General features: G+C 37.7%; 1 protein-coding gene across 1 annotated transcript in view; it reads left to right on the forward strand.

Annotated features, from left to right (window-relative positions):
- The window catches only part of ICA1 (islet cell autoantigen 1), a 74,039-nt gene extending 57,814 nt beyond the window's left edge, over nt 1–16,225 (forward strand). Inside the window, 6 exon segments of the mRNA XM_049799059.1 lie at nt 623–672; nt 4,367–4,429; nt 4,557–4,598; nt 8,485–8,766; nt 13,864–13,959; nt 15,727–16,225. Of these exon segments, the coding sequence (XP_049655016.1) occupies nt 623–672; nt 4,367–4,429; nt 4,557–4,598; nt 8,485–8,766; nt 13,864–13,959; nt 15,727–15,848 (655 nt within the window). The 3' untranslated portion in view covers nt 15,849–16,225.
- The last annotated feature ends 2,614 nt before the right edge of the window (nt 16,226–18,839 follow it).

Below are 18,839 nucleotides of genomic sequence, written 5' to 3' on the forward strand. Positions count from 1 at the left end.
CTTTACACAAATTAATAGCAGTTAGAAAGTATATATTCTTCATTGAAGAGATTACCTTTGTATAAGAATTGCATGTAAACCACAGCTTTTTCTTCTGTCAAGAGCTTTTTCATCAACACTGCTGATCTGGTCTTTTAGAAATGTGCTGACATGGGACAAAACTCACCTGACTGTTGATTTTTAATTAGTTGCTGTTAAAAAGAGAAGTGCAAATGGCTGGGTGGTTTTTTTTTAATTGTTTTTTTTTGTTTGGGGTTTTTGGGGGGTTTGGGGAGGGGGGGTTGGAACAGTTGTACCTCCTTCATGATAGTTATGAAAGACGAATTCTGGAAAAGGAGAATACACTGTACTTTTCATTACAGAGATTTAATTAGATTAAAATGGAAGGGTGGTAGGTTTTGATAAATAGCCTTCAATCTAATTTTGGTTTTCAACGAACTTACGCCAATAAAACAATAACAGTTAATAATAGACCAGCATATACAGCTAATGCAAGAGTCTATCTGAATTACTGTTTATTGAGACGATTCTGTAATGATGTGACCAAAAACAGAAAAATGTATTATTATCCTATAGCCTGAAAATTATTTTCTCAATTTTTTTCTTATTCTTTCAAATTAAGGTTGATTTCATTAGATGAGGAGAGCCATACCAAGGAATCAAACTATTCAGGTATTTTATTTCATGTTATCATAACTTCGTAAGTGCTGTAATACATATTTTTTCATTTTTTGTTTATTTCCTATATGTTCAGCTTCACCCAGCAAATCCCTACAAATGCATAAAAGTTAAGGCCAGGAGATGTTAAAACTAATCTCTTGCATGTTATATCCCACTGCATTTCACTCAGTTACTCTCAGATAGGTCAAATAGCTTGTCTTCCAAAGTGTAGTTGTTATATTGGGAATGTCTTCAAGGAAAGGATCTACAAATTAGTAGCTGTTGAGATAAGGGAAGTATGCCACTTAACTTGCTAGTTTGTTCCAGTGATTAAACATGTACTCTTAAAGACTTGATGAATTCAGTGGAACTTCTGTCCAAAAGCTAGGCAAAGTTATATTCAGCTGCTGCCAGTGACCTGATGGGTTATTACCCAGTGATACAGCCAGGCTCTAACTGGAGGTGGCCAGGCTCTAATTGGAGGTGCACAGTGAAAAAATGGGAGGCAATGGACAAAAGCGACAGGAAGGAGAATTCTGATTACATGCTAGGAAAAAAGTCTTTGTGGTGAGGGTGGTGAAGTGCTGTTGAAAAGTGCCTGGAGGGGCTGTGGAATCTTCATCGCTGGAGATCTTCAAGACTTGACAGGACACATCCCTGTGGCACCTGATCTAACTTCATAGCTGACTCTTCTCTGACAAGGCGCTTGGACAAGATGACCCCCAGAGTGCCTTCCAGCCTAAATAATGCCATGGCTTATATTGCATCTTTTTCTACTAAATTAATGGAGAATCATTTAAATATGTGGTGTTTTATCCTCCATGAAGATACGTAAAAGGTACTACATTAAAATCAAGTCTACTCTCAAATCTTCATTTTGATAGGCTAACCATATTGATGTCTTGAAGACATCTTCTCTACTCCTTTATTCTTTAAGTTTTTGTTTCCATTCCGCTTTACAACATCCCTTTTAAAATGTGAAATATATAACTGGACAAGACATTTCTGCTGTTGGTCTCTCCTGTCGTGTTTCTAGAAGATGAAATCGCACTCCTGTTTCTATATCCAAGGATATCTCTTTTTGCTGCAACATCTTTTTGCTAGGAGCTTGTATTTGAATTTGTTGTTTATCAAGACTTGGTTCCTTTTGGTCACAGCTTTCCAGGACTCATTCTTCCTTTCTGCAGCATGACTTATATTCTTTATTCCTATAGATGTAAGATACAACTTAGTGGTATTAAATTCTCCCAGCTCTGACTACAGAAACTGAATGACTGGCGTGAATGACTACCTCTAATAGTCTGTTAGTTGTTTGCATGTTTTTTTCAAGAGTGATTTTGTGTTTACTTCCATATGACTGCTAAAGCCATTGAATAGCGATGGATATAACACTTAAACCCTGCAGATCTAAACTAGAAACACTTCTACTTTGCAATTATTTCTCCTAACAACTGGTTTTTGACATCTGTTAGTTGTCATGTTTCTAATCCATTCAATATGTTCATTATAGATATTATGCAGTGCTAACTTTTTAGCTGGAAGGCGATGCAGTGCAAAGTGAAGTTGTTTCTAAACAAATATCTTTACCAAACAAAGCTCATAGTTTTATCAAAGAATGAAATTATTTGGGTTTTTTTAACTAGGTCTGCTTTCCATAAAAACACCTTTTATTATAGGAGCATTTATTATGCTCGTATTCTTTTGCTGAATCCCATATGGGATTCAGATAACGTTTTGCCTAGGAGTAATGGTGAGCAACCAGCCCATAGTTACCTACAATTGCTTAAGTCACCCTGTTAATTATTGCTGGGTTTTGGGTTAGGTTTTTTTTTTTGTTTTTGTAATAATGATACAGTATTAGGACTTTTCCATTGTTTTGAGGTTTCACCCATTTTGCAATTAATTAGATCAGATATCTCTTTGACAAGATATTTTAATATTCTTGGGTACAAAATCTGACTTATATTTTCTTAGCAGATGTTTTCTAGAATCTCAGTTAGTTATGGGCTGTAAAATATTTCACCGTTGTCCATAATATAAATACCTTGTTCTGTCTCTTTCTCCATTGCCCCTAAAAGGAATTGAAGTATTTTGGAATACTTCTGCCTGCTCTGCTACCATTTTTCCATCTCCATACACTAGTTGGTCTGTGCCATTGCTAAGGTTTTGGTTTTTTTTTTCTTAAAGTACTCTGTACATACTAAAGTAATACAGATGTAGTGCTACTAGTGATGAAGCTGTATTTCTTCTTAGTTTTCCTCATCAACTGCTTCTACTTCATAACTTCCAATTTTTTAGCACTTGCTCTCCACTTTCCCTATATGCTATGGATGTTTTTAAGATTGGCTCCATCATGTTTACCCCTGAACTAAGGCAGGCTTTCAGCAACAGTTGTACTTTTTTCATCACAGAATTGTAGCCATCCGTATCCCACCTTTCATGACCTTCTCCTTCTGATTTCTATTTTTTTCCCCTTCTGCCAGTCAGTTTAGGGTTGGGTTTTTCCCCTTTAGCTTTGTGCACTGTCATTTTATAGAAGCATCATGTATGTTTGTCCATGTGTGTTTGTGGCTCTCCTATGTATATCTATTTAGAGTGTAATCAGATGTGATCATGGGTCCTTAAATGACCAGCTGATCCTAGTGCTGGTAGCACATTTCTGTCATTGTCCTAGTAAAGCCTTGTTAAAACAATATGATTGAAACAGCAGGCTGTTCTGTTTCATTTAGTTCTGAACACACCTTGAAGTTTCTTTTGAAAGGGTTTGGCATTCAATTTTTATTCCCCTATAGAGAATTTTATTTCTTCTTTCCAGCCTCAAGTTTGAGGCTTCCAGCAGATCTGCCTTCCAATTCTGGCAATACTGTGACCGATTCTTTCACTTGCCTTTAGAGCTACAGCCCTAGTTGTCTAGAAGCTAGGTTTCCTCAACAGTTAATTGGGAGAGAAAGGCATGTTCAGCAGGTAACTCATCCCTCCTGTTTTGCTACATATCTTAAATGGAATTAATCACCTGAGGGAGGTGTCTTTCTCTTCACCAATAGAGAGAATTTAGATGATTGTTTTGATTCCATGTCTAATCTAAGAAACTTGCTCAGAACTTAAGGTATTTACAGTTGGGGTGTGGTGGTGTTTTTTCACCTCTGATAGCCTATAACCCTGAGCTATACATTTTCCCTCCTATTGGTGTTAGCCCATTTATTTCCCTGCAGGACAAGAGGTGCTGTTACTTATATCCTGACCCGGGGTGCTTTGGGGGAAGATGCCTTCTCCCCATTCCCAGAGTTGGTGTCATGAGGAAGAACGTATTGTCAAGGAAGGCGATTTAGGGAGTGATGAGGTTTTGGCACTTTTGTGCTCTCTCCTGGTCTGTGTAAGTACAAGCTTCTAAAAGAAGTGTGTCTGCTTCTGGAGGACAGCAGAGACCTGTCTGATTCTTGCAGTTGACTCACTTGGGTGCACTCAGACTGGAGATGGGCTAGTGTGGCAGGTGGAGATTCAAAGGAAGATCCCCCCCAGGTTATTATTCAGAAATTTGCCTAACTTCTTAGAAATGCTTATATCTTTGGTCTTTCATCCATAGTGACCAGGTTCCTTTTAAACATGAATACCAACAACTATTGCATGTTGATCTTATGGTGACACTGTTTATAAGCATGGTCTTCTGCCAGGTACAATTTGACATGTTTATGGATCTTGATTACAGCTGATGATGGCAAGGATATCATATCCACATTACAAGGAAATTGTAACCACAAGCAGAACTCAGGTGAAGAGACTTAAGAAAACTACCTTTAGATGTATACATGCTGATTGTCAGTGTACTGCATATCTTCCTTTGTGGCTTTTCTTTTTTTTTTTTTTTTTTTTTTTTTCTCTTTCTTTTTTGCTTTCAGGTGCCATAGATGACTTGTTAGACCTGCAACCTGAAGAAAATGGTATGAAACATTTGTGTATGTCTGTTTCATCTCCTTTTCAATTACAGGCACCAATTATAATTTTAATCTTAGATCTTAATTGTTTTCATAATCTGAAACGTTGAATGAAATTATTCAGCTGCAGTATTTAAACAGTGTTAAAGGAAACTCAACTTCATATATATGCAGAGGAACTATTCTTGACATTGTAACATGAAAAAAACCTTACTGGGGATAAAACACCTTGTAAAAGGTGATTCAAGGACAAGACTATATAGTATTTCCCGCACTGAAGTAGGTTCCACTATAAACCATACCCCTCCTATAATGTTTCACAAACTTTTCTTTTTGGTTCTTCAAGTTGTTGTATCACAAGCCTTGGCAATACACTAGTAACTGTGAGATTTTATATTAGAAATGTGCGTATCAGACAGAAATGGTTTAGTCCTCTTAAAACCATATAAGAACTCGTGACTTCTTTCAGCCAGATAGTTAATTAAATCTGCTGTGCTCTTCTCATACATACGAGAAAGCAATCTTTCATTCCAGGCTCTACTCCTAACCTCACACTTTTGTAAGATCCACGGCAGCTCAAGGGGATGTGCTGGTTTTTTCCAAAGGATACTGTTTTACCATGTATCATATGAAAGATCTGACTAAAAGTTTTATATTGAGTTTTCATATGCAGTAAGAGTATTGCCTATAATTTCTCATTTGATTTTCACTCATATACCTCAGAAGAATGAGTAAAAACACTTCAACAGCAAAAACAACTCTGACAACTCAAAAAGCAAGTAAAGAAACAGAGAAAAAAATCCCTTTGTGTGGTTTAGACAGTCAGACTGAGAGTGTCATTTGGGGTATTTAAGGCACTGCCTTCATGACAGGTAAGGAAGAGAGCATTTGCAAACACCTCGACTTTGGATTTGCCACAGGCAGTCTCTTGCACTGTGGGGAAGTTACCCATGAAGGCAGAAACAGGGAAAGTTCCTCAGCTGCCTGTGTAGAAGCAGCCCTAATCTGTGGATAGATAAGGTAGTGATGACTTCTATTCTGTGGTTAATAAAAAAGGTCAGTGCATGTCTGATAGTAACATTTTTTTCTTCTGGTTTTCCCCTTACTCAGTTCCATTCCTTGTTGGACCTTCACAGCGGAGATACAGATAATGCATACAATTACTGGTCATACAAATTTAGCTACGTCAGTTAGAAGGCTATTGGTTTTTTTAGTCAAATAGTTAAATCAATATGAAAACAGTTGTGGGGCAGCTACATCAGTTAATGGTGCTTATGTCAATGTTACAATATCAGCTATTTACCCTAATTTTACATACTAGCTAGCTTTAGGCTAATGAATATTGTATTATTTTAAGCGAAGCAGTATAGTTAGAGGCACCCTTTCGTGTGTGTTTCAGAAGGAGGTCTTTATCTTGTGTTTCCAATGATGTATGGTTGTAAATATTTTTAGTTTCTCTTCCCATTTATTTTTTTTAAATACCAGCAAAACGAGGCATGTTTGCAAAGGAATATGGCCATTGCTAAAGGCTTGTTCAAACAAGTACAAAAAAGAATATAGTAACATTGTTTTTTCGGTGTTTTATTGGGAGTTTTGGGGTTTTTTTCATGGACATTTATAAGGTTGGGGCAGCATGTGCAGACAAAAAAGGGATTTTGACTGTGAAAATGGGCAGTGAAAACAGAAACAGGAAAAGAAGTAATAGAAGATTTACGGGTGAGGTGAGAAAGTCCATATCATTCTAGTAATCTAGCAGAGATACCACATGAGTAATATCTCAATAAGCAAGACTGGTTTCAAGATAACCTTTATTGAAAACAAGATTAGAACTTACTGCTGCTTACTTGAGGTAGCCTGAGCATAAGCACCACCCTATTCTCCTCTGCCCTGGGATTCATTGTCCCCGCAGTAAGATCAGAAAAGCTGCTCAGACAAGAAATGTGTCACTCCTGATATCTGGTGGTCATATGCACTACAGCAAGATCTAACTGCTCTTCAGATGTAAATCTATGTGTTGTACTTTCTCCCCCAGTAAAAATGGGACTACTGCAATGGGATGAAGCAGAGCTTTGCTTTGAGCTGTGTCGCTGCAAAGCTGCTGTTCCATTATAGGTCATTTGTGGTTAGGTACAGTGTTGACGGTATGTCTTAGCAGATCTGTTACTAATGATGCTCCCTTTGCATCTCACCCTGCAAGCCTTCCAAGTTCATGAAGGGGCCTCCTGAAAGCAGCTTTGAGGTGGTGATGCCCCATAGAGATCAGAGTTCCTAAGCGCCTTTGAAATAGCAGGTGTGTTTCCCCTATGGAAGGATTTACCCCTCTGCCTCACCTGCTGAATAGCTTGGGGGAATTGTAGGCGCTTGGGCAACATTAACATTCTTTGCTGTTTACCTGAAGATGGGAAAGCAGCCTGAAAATTCATGAGAACAAATTGTTTTCTATGGTATTTTAGTTAGAGTCTAGTGGGAACAGCAGGAGAATTCACGTTTGTAATGTTTCTATATCTAATTTTGCGGCCCTGTCAGTGAGTACAGAGGTATATAAAAATGTGAATTAGAAAAGAGCTGAATCTCAGAGCTGACTTCAGTAATGAATAAAAAACTTATATTATGTGTCGGTTTATTTGTTTCTTAGTACATGGGTGTGTATGCTGACTCATCAGCCTATTTTAAAACACAGTTTTGTGCTTTTTGTTCTCCTCTGACTCAACTTCAGCCATTTCATTATAACGTATTACAGCTAGTGAAAGGCAACTTTCCTGAGAAGGCTGTTGCATTTAAATAAAATTGCCTGTTGCAACCACTTTGCTATTATCAATCTTTTATCCCAACCCAAAAGGGTTAAAAATATCTTTGCAAGTTGTATGCAACTTGGAGAGCGTAGCTGATCTACCGGAACTTTGGAAAACTAAAGTTGCTGCTGTGCCTTACCACAAGTTTGAAACAAGCATAATTAAGATAAATTGATCTGGCTTTCAGTAACATAACATTATCAACATTGGTAACCACCATTTTTATCCTCTGCATGCTTCCACAGTGGAGCTCTAAATGTTTCCACGTTAAATAACGCTTGGGGTTCCTTGATAGTTCTTTCACTTTCCAAATATTTTGTAAGCTAGAGAAAAGGATTACAATCCTGGTTACAAATTTCATGTATTTTATACAACTATTTAACATTTCTAAAATAGGAAGAAAACTGTTTTTAAGGAGTAATGGCTCAAGTGATCTAAGAGCTTCTTCAGCTGCAATTCTAGTGCTAGTAAAACTAGCGAGGGGAATCAGAAGGAAAGTGGCCCTAGTTATTTCTCAGCAGCCTAAGAGAGGAAAAAAAAGTTACTACAGCATTGAACAGTGTAGAAATCTCACTCTGTGTAAACTGTTCTCATGGGGAAATACCCCAATAATTCAAGCATTGGTCAGAAGGTTATAAAGGTGATCTGAAGTATGTTCTCACAAAATTCTAGAATAATACCCAACTCTTACTTATTTTCAAATGATACCAATCCTTTCTTCTTTTTTTTGACAGTTTTATATAATGCTTCAAAAAGCAACATAAAAGTAGTCTTCTCCAATGTTTTAAATATAGACCATGTAATGGTTTTGGTGTGGAGTTTAATAGAATTTTAAGCGTATTCATAGTAGTGTTTTTAAAGAGAAATGAGTCTTAACAGCAGTGAGGTTATCTAAGATAATCAAGGAATTATTTGTTGCATAAGCTGCAAGCCCAGTTGTCCAAGAGAATTGGGTCTAAAAGAGAAAACAACAAGTATTCATGCAAAAATACTCCATCTCACTTAACATACAAAACCTAGATTGGATATTTTTAAAAGGTTCCTTCTTTTCTTTGTTTGTCAAAAAAATTATTTCTCTTGACTCTCTTGTTCTGAGACAGCTTCAAAGGATCAGTTTGTGAGGTCCTTGGAGTCAGAACCTGGTGATAAGGATGACATGGTATTACTGAATGAGATCCTCAACGCTTCTTCCCTGGACGAGGGGGAATTCAGCAAAGAGTGGACAGCAGTTTTCGGACAGGTTGCACTTGCTGATCTCACCATGAACTCTTCAGCTGGAGATGTGGAGAATACTTCATCATCTGTGGCACCAACACCATCAGGCTACTTGCCCTCACAGCTGTTAGACCAAAACATGAATGACTTGCAGTCATCTTTACATGGTGAGAGCTTATCTTGTTCTGTTAGTGTTTTGGGTTTAGGTTTTAGAGTATGGTTTTCTGCTATGTAGAAGCGTGGTGGCAGCTTGTGTTGTGCCATAGCTGCAGAAACCCTGAAGTTAAAGCAGAGTGTGGCCTGGAGAAAAACATCTGAGTAGCATATTTGTTTTTCTAGCCCTGCTCATTCAGTGTTTGTGAATGAGGTACGCTAAAACCTGAAGTCAAAATTACTGTCTTGAATGTTTTCATTGAGTTTCCTGAAATGTTCTGTAGGCCTTTGAGATTATTTTTTTTTCTGTAACAGAAAATCTGTTTGAGTGGGCTTTACTGTTTAAAACACAACTGCTGTCTGTTAAGTGGCCAAAGAACCAAAAATGATTACTGTCTTTTGTCTGGGAATACTATTGCTAAACAACTTAGTGAAAATCAATTGCATTCATTCGTTTCCTATTTTTTTCAAAGCATCCCATACTGTTGCGTGTAGGGATATGGGTAAGGTAGAATGGGTTGTCTCATCCTAGCAATGATACAGGTAGATTCCTCTTCTAGGCTGGTTATCTACTGATGCAACTCTTTCTCTCCCCTTTCTTCTATGCAATTCATTTTCTTGGGTTTTCCAAGCTGCTGGGGGGGGGGGGGGGGGGAGGAGAGGAAAGAGGGGGAACTAGGGCAGAGCTTTCCTGCTGCTGCTTTGGCCTTGAGGAAGGGAGGGAGAGAGGCAGGCTGGTGATACCCAGCCAACAGCAGCTACCTTTGTCTTCCACACAGTCTGGCTAGATTTCTCCTAGGGCTTTGCAAGCTGGAGGAGGACCTTGTCTTTTTTGGGCTCTGTCCCAAGTCATTTAAATCTCATTTGGGGAAGGGTGATGTAGGAAAGACTAGCAGACTGACTCCATCCTGAAGACGACTTTGTGGAACCCATGCAGCTGGTACAATCATACATGATGTAAAATGACCTATAAAGTTTTGGCAAGAATAAGAAAGTCGAATTTACCTTATAATTAATAGTTATCATCACTCCCCCTAAAGCAAGATATTTGGGTTCACTGACTTCAGCGCTTAGATGGAAACTAGGGGAGTGACATTTGTAATGATGCAGTTTTAGTTGTATTTTTATGATAAGGGACATGCATATATGAGTATGATTGATAGAGTGAAGAGGGGACTGGAAGAATGTAGGATTTGACCTCATAAAATTTGAGCTAAAAAAATCATGAGGTTTAGTCATTGCATTGTCAAATTAAACAGTTTTTGACAAGAAGCAGACACGGTATCTATTGAAAGGGGGAAAAGGAACAATGAAAAACGCCTTTCTTGATACAGAGACATAAACAGATTTTAAGCAAATTACTGAAAATAGCAGTAGAACTACTATGGGATTGATTTTTTTTTTTTTCCCCCAGAGTTTTTACATATTTTTAAATGTAAACGTGATTTTGAAGGAAAAATATTTTTGAGGTGTAAATGGCAAACAGGGCTGGGTATCCTTTCTGAGGCTGTTATTGATCTCATTTGCACAAGACACTGACATTGGCTGCACTGTTAGCACTTCAAAGTCAGAACTCGGGTATGTTGCATTCAATGAACACTAGAAATGGTAAATCCATTCCAGTCAATGTGGTATCCCAAAATCTTTTTTAATAAGAAAAAGAATAAATCTGTATTGGAAGAATAAAATACGTTGATGTTTTCAAATGGATTTCCAAGGATTTGGCAGAAGATCACGGTAATTGATCTACTGACATTTGAAAAGTCAGAGCTAATCAGCTGAATGATCGCATCTGACAATGAGCATGTTCCCAGCTGACCCTAGTTGCCAAGTAAAATGCATTATTTAAACTAACTTTCATAGACTATTTTTAAGTTTTTTTGGTTTTTATTTTTTTAACAGAAGGTAAAATCTTGTCTATTTTATATCTTGTGAAATATCAGCTTTAATCTTAAACTGCATTTCATTTCACTTCACAGCACTTCTTTCATAATTTGACCTTATCAATACATTTGGAAACAGAGGGGGGGGTGTTTAACAAAATACTAACTGCACTATAAATATACCTAAACATCCAAGTTGGAAATATTAGAATATATGAATTATGGGTGTTTTTACTGAAGACTTGTGATACATCTCCTACGCTTTTTTTTCCCCTAATTAGTACGATTGCTTAATAATTATTCAGTGTGAGGTGCTACACTGGAGCCTCGATGTTGCATACTTCCTGTGTGAATTTGGCCTTAAGACCATAAAGATTCTTAAAACTCACATGCTTAACTTTAAGCACATTAACTTTTCTATTAACTTCAGTGGGATTACTTACTTACTTTACGTTAAGCACACTCATAAATCTTTGGGGCTTTGTTTTCTCTCTGCCTCAGATCTTAATCTGTAAAACAGGCACAATGCTATGCAGGTTATAAACTGTTACGGTCAGGAATTCCCAGCTCGGAGTTTTCTCTGGCTGTATTTATAGGCAGGATCTAGCACAATGGGACTTTGAATTGCTGTGGGACTACAAGGTGCTGGTTTAAAATACATATAAATGTGTGTGTGTATGTATATATTAGAAACAAAGCATGCTCCCAACAAATCTTTTAGATTCTCCTCTAGATACAGCTTTGTAGTTTGGCTGCCTTTCCACTTTTTCAGAGAGAGCATTGGCTTTCTCTTTCATGATGTTTACGGCCTCATTTACTTACTCGTACTACTAAGGACTCCTCTTCCCTTCATGTGCATGTATTCTAGTTGGTAAGAAAATGTGCAGCTTACCATTTCCATTTCTAAATTTAATTGTGGTAACGTTTGTGAAGATGCTAGCTGAAAAGTAAGTTCTTTGGTTTCCTTGCTGTCTTGGCAATAATCTTTTGTCTAGTCACGTAACAAAGCCATCCTGTGAACAGGCAAACCAGAACAGGCTTAGGGCTGACAACTGCTTTCAAATTGATAGCCTGCAGTTTGTTTTTGAAAGGCAAAGTTGTCCTCTGTAGCTCGCTGTGAGTGGACACTAAAAACATAATTCATGAAAGTATTTAATAAAAATTCTGTGTCAGTCTTTCCCAGCACCTTCATAGATGGACAAGTTCATTACAAAAACATCATACATTTTCTGGAACATTTTTGGTTGGATGTTTTTGTTGCCGTTGTTAGGTTCTTTTTGTTTCCTAAGTGGTGCTTGAGCTTCCTGCGTTCCAACGAACAGAGAACCAGACCACAGCATCTCTCAGGGACATGCTACTTACTAGGCCTTAGTCCAGGGACGCAAAAGGAGGGCTCCAAAGGAGTTAACTGGTCTGCGGTGTTTTGCTCTGTGGTCTGCCAGTCACATCAGCGTAAATGAACATCAGTGAGGTCTTGGGGAGCCAACTCCTGATCTCACTGAAGTCAGTGGGACTTGCACAGAAAGTTTCCGGGCAACACTCCCATTCATTTCTATGAAATTAGGATTTGGCCCTATTAGCTTAAGCCACTCAATTTATCCATTGCTATCCATTGACGTATTAAAATAATTTCTTGCAATACATCTCCAAACAAATGAAAGCATTACAGTTTTCTGTAGTTGTGTGTAGTGTCCTCTGCCATTCTCCTCTTTTGTAACACAAGCAGAGAAAATGCCTGGAAAAGTATGTCATTCTGAAGGGTTAATGCCATACTTTTCATTATTTATGATTCAAATGTGCTTATTTGAAAGATTAAACTCTAAAATCTCATTTTCGGGGGGCACAGGCTAGCTCATAAGCCTTTTATCACCTTTGCCTAGAACAAATATATGTGAGCCCTCTGCATCCAGATTTAGAAGCAGTTTTCAGTTTGTTTCCTTAGAGACAAGGAGGATGTTTGTCGCTTTAAATTTCCTTCCTAATTCATGTGATTTTTATAGAAACACTCTTCTTGCCTCTTTTTAATAACACAGCTTGGGCGTCAGACCTTTTATAGTCAAGGTAAGATCAGAGAGTGATAAGAATAATCTGCTGGAGAAAGGAAGGGTTTGTGTGACTTACGTGGCTGTTACCGTAACTGTCAGGACACTGGGTACCAGTATCTGACAGGAGTCTCAAAAGAGGAGAAAGTAAGGGGAGGAAGGACAAAGAGAGTAGAAAAGGATGTGAGAGCATGAAATTGTAGAAAAAAGAGACTGAATAAGGAAACGCTAACTCTGTGCACAGGTGACTATCCTGTTTGTGATACTGCAGAATTAGATATGCTAGATCCCTGAGATGGATGGATAATTGATCAGGCCACACTTAAAGGAGATATTATTGAAATTAGAAATATGACCTCCAGTCCTCTAAATGTGATAAATCATAAGAATTTAAATATGTTAAGCCAGGGACAAAAATGCTCCATTTTTTCCTAATGTGTTTCCAGGGTACACCACCCCTAGTTCATTTTGCCAGCCTAGCTCATCTGGCCTCATTAACTGTATTTGTCGTTACCCTTTTGTGCCTGTGGAATATGCATGTAGGAACAAAAAACTGTGAATACTCAGTTTCACTTCTTCCTGCATAGTTACTCTCTTCTCTGCTGAGAAGATTCTTCCAAATGAAGAACAAAAAAATACTCCATTAAAACCTAATGTTAACTTAGTAGTGCATCTTGGATTTAATTCTTCAAAGTGTTTTGCAAGAAATTATTTTTTTCAGAATTAATAATTTCATTTCAAAATTAACTAAAAAGTCTGTGGTCACTAAATACGGGGGTTTTGGAATAGTTGATGTAATGAAAGTCTTTGGAACTGTAAAAGTAAAGAAAGGTGGAAAAAATGTTTAGTATGTGTGATATTTTCACCCAAATGTAAGTGATATTCTTCTCCCTACAGCTATGCTTGATTTGATTACTCTACTGGGCTCTTTGTAAGCAAGTATTAACTGTGATTGGATAAAAGAAACAAGAAGGGATCTTTTTTAGCCAGGTTAAAGGCTTGAGTTGCCTGAATCTGGAGATGATGAAACTGATCCACAGATACTCTCTTCTTAAAAATGTTGCTTGTCTGCAGCATCCGACTGCTGATTTTTTGTGTACAAGGAAAGATATGAACAGCCATAAACATAATATTCTGCTCCATGGTAACTCTTCATGCTAATGCTGCTGTATTATTGAATTTTTAGGATGGGCAGCTAACAGTGTGAGCCCACCATCTATACCACAGCCAGCACAGAAACCAAACAGCCTGAATGTCAATGCTAACAAGACACCAGTGAAAGGTGATGGTTGTGTATTTTTTCAGTTACTTTGCTTTTCCTTTTTAGCTGTGACTCTTGTATCTTTCCAGTCTTGTCAGTTACTCTATCATAATAAAACCTATTTTTGTAGTAGTTGCATGTCAAGAATCTTGTGCTCACTAATGAATTATTACTCTGTTTCAGTGTTGATTATGTGCATGATGTATGTGTATTTTTTTGGTAGCCTTCAGTACTAGTAGTATATCAAAAGAATAATTTACTATATAATGAGGGAGCTGAAACTACAGTTCTTTTACTACTTGAGCCACACAGAATAGCATCTGCATGCACTTTGTCTAAGCTAAACTGTTTCAAAGCTCTAGGAGGACACCGGCTAAAATATGGGCTACTGATAAGGCACAAGAGCCCTACTTGCAAATTTTGTTGATAACGTACATCATATCAGTAATCATCTGTTTGAAACTTAATTCACTTCTTGCAACTGAGCCAAGAGTGCATAGTCCTGCCATCTACTGAGACAAAGCCCCACTGATTTTGACTAGGGTTTTCTGGATAAGTGAACCAGAAATATGTTGAATCCTTATTGCCAGTTTGTAGCCTATTCTGCGCATTTGCATTCAATCAGAGGCTATGTCGCAGATGTTCAGTGCAGAAGAAAGGAGTGACATGTATTCCTTCCCCTGCCTCCCAGGATTCAAAGACTGGTATTTTTCAGCTCAGCAGAAAAAAAGAGGGTTACTGTGTTTTTGAAACTGATTTGGAAATGAGTGTTATACCATAGCCACAGTACCTTCACCAGAAAATGGAACAGCCTTCAGCTACTTTGAAATCTGTGTTTATGAAGGTGGCAGATACTCCAGCCTTGCAGACACCAAGATTAAAGTCATGCCAGGTGCAGCCTATTTTGTCCGTTAATTCCTTGTGTCACAAAGAATGTTTTCATGTGATGTTGTATCTCTGAGTGGAAAATCATGTCTTATTTCACTATCACTGTAATACCTGTTAAGCATAGGGTCACAAAAAAATAAAGCAAGTGGTGATGTACCTTTTTTTATAGAAGCCAAAGTTGTCACTGCTTTAACCTGAACATCTGCCTTGTTGGAATAAGGGAAGGCAGGAGACCTCTGTGAAATCTTTATGTCAATATAGACACATAGATGCAATGGTCTAGCTGCTGTTGGAACATATTCCTGGTTCACATTTTTTTATATGCATCAAAAAATACACCCTAATACTAGAAGCTGTACTTAGGACTGGCTATCAGATGTACCCCCTCTCACTCCAGCCAATACCTTCCCATTAAAACTTCATTCCAGATGGGTAATGACCTTGTGTGGTCATATACAGGGGGGACAGAACAGTCACATGAACTGGATTTAGGCAAAGGAATTTAGTCCTGTAAGAAAGGTTGAAAGTAAAATTTGCCTTCGCTTTCCTTTTACTTTTTTCAGGCATGCAGGTGCACACACAAATAAAATACCTTTCCTGAAACAAAGCTAGACAGAGTGAGATTGTTTCTATTTTTAATTAAAGTGTTCCTGTACTTATCATGGCAGGAGCCATATAAAATACACAGGCAGACAGATGTAAAACATTAATTCTTACTAAAGTTCCATATTCTGTTAAAGGTAGTGTTTTAAAATGCCATCACTCATTCCGATTTCCTTGTCAGAAGTGCTCTTAGTAATAATTTAAACAATAGCGTGGCATTTGTTTGACCTCAGTCAAACATTCAGTCAGTTTTGCTTTAAAATAGTTGACAACTCTGTACTTCTTTTTTTTCCCCAGATCCTACAAAGAATCCTAAGGACTTGACTGCCTGGTTCAGTCTCTTTGCAGACCTTGACCCATTATCCAATCCTGATGCTGTTGGGAAAACTGATAAAGAACATGAATTGCTTAATGCATGAGTCAGCTGCCTATGGTAACTCACATTCTTTCATTCATCAACACTATTTTGAGGTTTAAAAAAACTAAATGAAAATTAGTATACTGTTGTGAAACTATAAAGTATGTGCCATGATAATAAAACTAAAGGGAATGAATCCCCTTTTATATAGGTACAGTTATTTGCTCTTGTTTTGTATAAAGAGTTCGCATTTATTTTCTACGTGGATTTACAAAAATGAGGTTAAAAATTAGGGCAGATTTCCTGCCAAATTAGATTATCTGTTGAAACACTGTCTTTGCCTGAGGTGATGCGGAGCTAATGCTGGAGTGAAATACAAATGGCAAACCTATTTTTTTATAATGTTTCTTGAGTAAATAAAAAAAATCATGTAACTGAGGAGGCTGCATGAGTCAAACATCTATCATGTATATAATATATATATTACTGCTACATTAAGATGTCAACTAAATTTGTTTTGTTAGTACTCACAGTGAAAAACCTGTGCTGGGGCTAATTATTGAAGAAATACATTTGGGTCTGTGCAGCCATGGAAATTGTGCCCTTTCTGATTTAACTTACTAGACAAACTGCACTACATAACCAGAAGTCATGCCCAGCAGGCTTCTTTTCTGAGGTTTTTCTCCATTGCACCAACAGAATATGCACCTGTTTGCAGAAGTTCCTTGCAACTGATGCTTTACCACGCCTTCAAAACATTCGTATTTCTTTTCGGAGTATTTTTCATCCAGTTTATTTCTGAAGCATGTGTTATTTTGAGCTTGTTGTGACATTAACTCTTTAATAAAATGATTTTGACAAAAAAGACCTTTTATTCCCACTGGAATGCTGGTGTGCTGTTGAATTGGTACATAATAAGCATTTGAAGATAAAACATAGGACCACTTTTTAGACAGTACCTAATAATTAATATCATTGCCTCATACTGTTTCTGAATAGTAATCCAGTAGGACAGTAAGAAAATTTGAACTCGCTCAGTGTCCCTTTGCCTCCCCACTCTGCTTTTACAGCAAAGGAAGGTAAAAAGGATGTGTCAGCAGCCACTTAAGATCATAAATTCTGCATATTTGCTCTATGTACTGTATAAGACCTACTTTGCAGTTTATTGTATTTGGCCTTTTTTAGTTCAGTTAATTTTCCTTTTACGTTGGTTAAGTTTTTCACTACCAGTTAACTGTACGCTCAGTTAATCCTTGCCTCATGGTCTATTAGATAACTAAGTACCTGTATTGGAAACATAACAATAACTATATAAACATAGAAATTAACCAAACTGACCTGCTGCTTCTTGAATGGAGCAGAACATAATTTGATGGCTGCACTGAGCAGCATTAATGTGTGTTTGATACCTCCTAGCTAAAAAGCTACATGCTATTAGTAGTTGGGGGGGGTTCGACTGACTGGAGTTCATCTGACTGAATCTTCAGCACGTTTTAAATAAATACCTCTGTCCAAAACTGTAGTGTTCAGAACCCCATCCCATAGCCTGGAAGTCTCAAGGTACTTCAGTTTTTGCCAGAGAAGTTCTTCAGATGTTTAGCAGCATATTTTCACGTTTTTTGTATGGCCTGGTCTTCTCTTTGCGCAGTACCCAGCCCAACCAGGTCCCTAGCACTGAGGCTGGTAATTAAGACATGGAAGCTGAGGTGGATGCCTGACTGTCTCTAAAGATAAAACTTGATTCCTGCCACAGTATTTCCTACTGTTTGGTACTGGCAGCTCCTTGCTCAATAAGCCGTCGTATAACTTTGTTGAGCATTAGCGGGGAGCCTGAACTCCTGCCTTTGGGCTGCAGTCTCTGGCAGTAAATAAGGCATCTACAAAGTGGATTAACTGGGAAATACCTAAGGTTTACACTGGGGTGCATTTACTTACACTTACAAGTGCTCGTTTGCACTCATAACACAGGATGTTTGCCCCAAATCCTCTTCATGTCAAACTGTAATTATCTGCAATGCCAAAAATGTTAGGAGCTCAAGGGACACACAGGCTGCTTTTCAGCCCAGCTAGGTTACCACTGAAATCATTAAACAAATTCTTGCAACTTTTAAGCAATTCTGTGGTTGCTAAACTTGCTATGGATTATGTTTGTTTGTCTTGATAGTTGCTAGAACATTCATGGACAATCACTTTAGCATTTTTAGTAGCTAAAGCAATTAGGATAAAAGCAAAGAGGAGGCCATAGTGACTTCAAAACAGCTAATTAACTGTTCTTCAAGAATCAGAAAAATGTTTGTGTTTGCTTTTTAGGTCACAGATTCTAGAAAAAAAAAAAAAAGTCTCCTGTCTTGATTGGCACCATTAAGGGCATTGCACAAGTTCAGCTAAAGATGTTCTGAATCCTCATCATGTTTTTAGGTAGAAAACCAGCTGAACAATCATCCCTTTTACACAAGAAACACCATGGCTGCAGGGTTCCCCCTCCCCTCCCAACTACACTATCAATTAGTTCATATTATGCATTAATTTCTTTTAATATGTAATTTTTGAAATTATCATTAGCTTTGAATTCTTAGTCCTTAGCCTATGCAATTTTTTACACTTTCAAATGAAAAAAAAGGAGCCAAAAGTATTTAAAATAGAATTAATTTTGCTTAAAGAAAAGCAATTGAAGTCCCTACGTACAATGCATTATTGTCAAAAACATTTATTAAAGCTGAAAACTAGAGCAAGAAAGCTAACACCCTGAAAATAGGCATTTTTTCAGGCAAAAATCTTAATTACAGAGTTACAAACAATGCTTCCCTACTACTAATGAAGTGTATGGCATGTGTTTCTCGGCAGCCTGGCTGCAGAGTAGCTCCAAGCCCCAGTGCCACCATGAGAGGATTTTCTGTGATGTGTGTACAGGCTCAGCAGTAGTTGGGACAACAGGGTAGTTCATCATCCTGGTAAAATTACAGATGGATTGTTCTACACACATAACGTTCATCTTGATCTAATATGCTTCATTCCAGTTGCGTATTCTGGTTGAGTAGTGGATTCTTTTAAA

Source organism: Accipiter gentilis, chromosome 4 (assembly GCF_929443795.1).
Source record: "Accipiter gentilis chromosome 4, bAccGen1.1, whole genome shotgun sequence".
NCBI lineage: Eukaryota > Metazoa > Chordata > Aves > Accipitriformes > Accipitridae > Astur > Astur gentilis.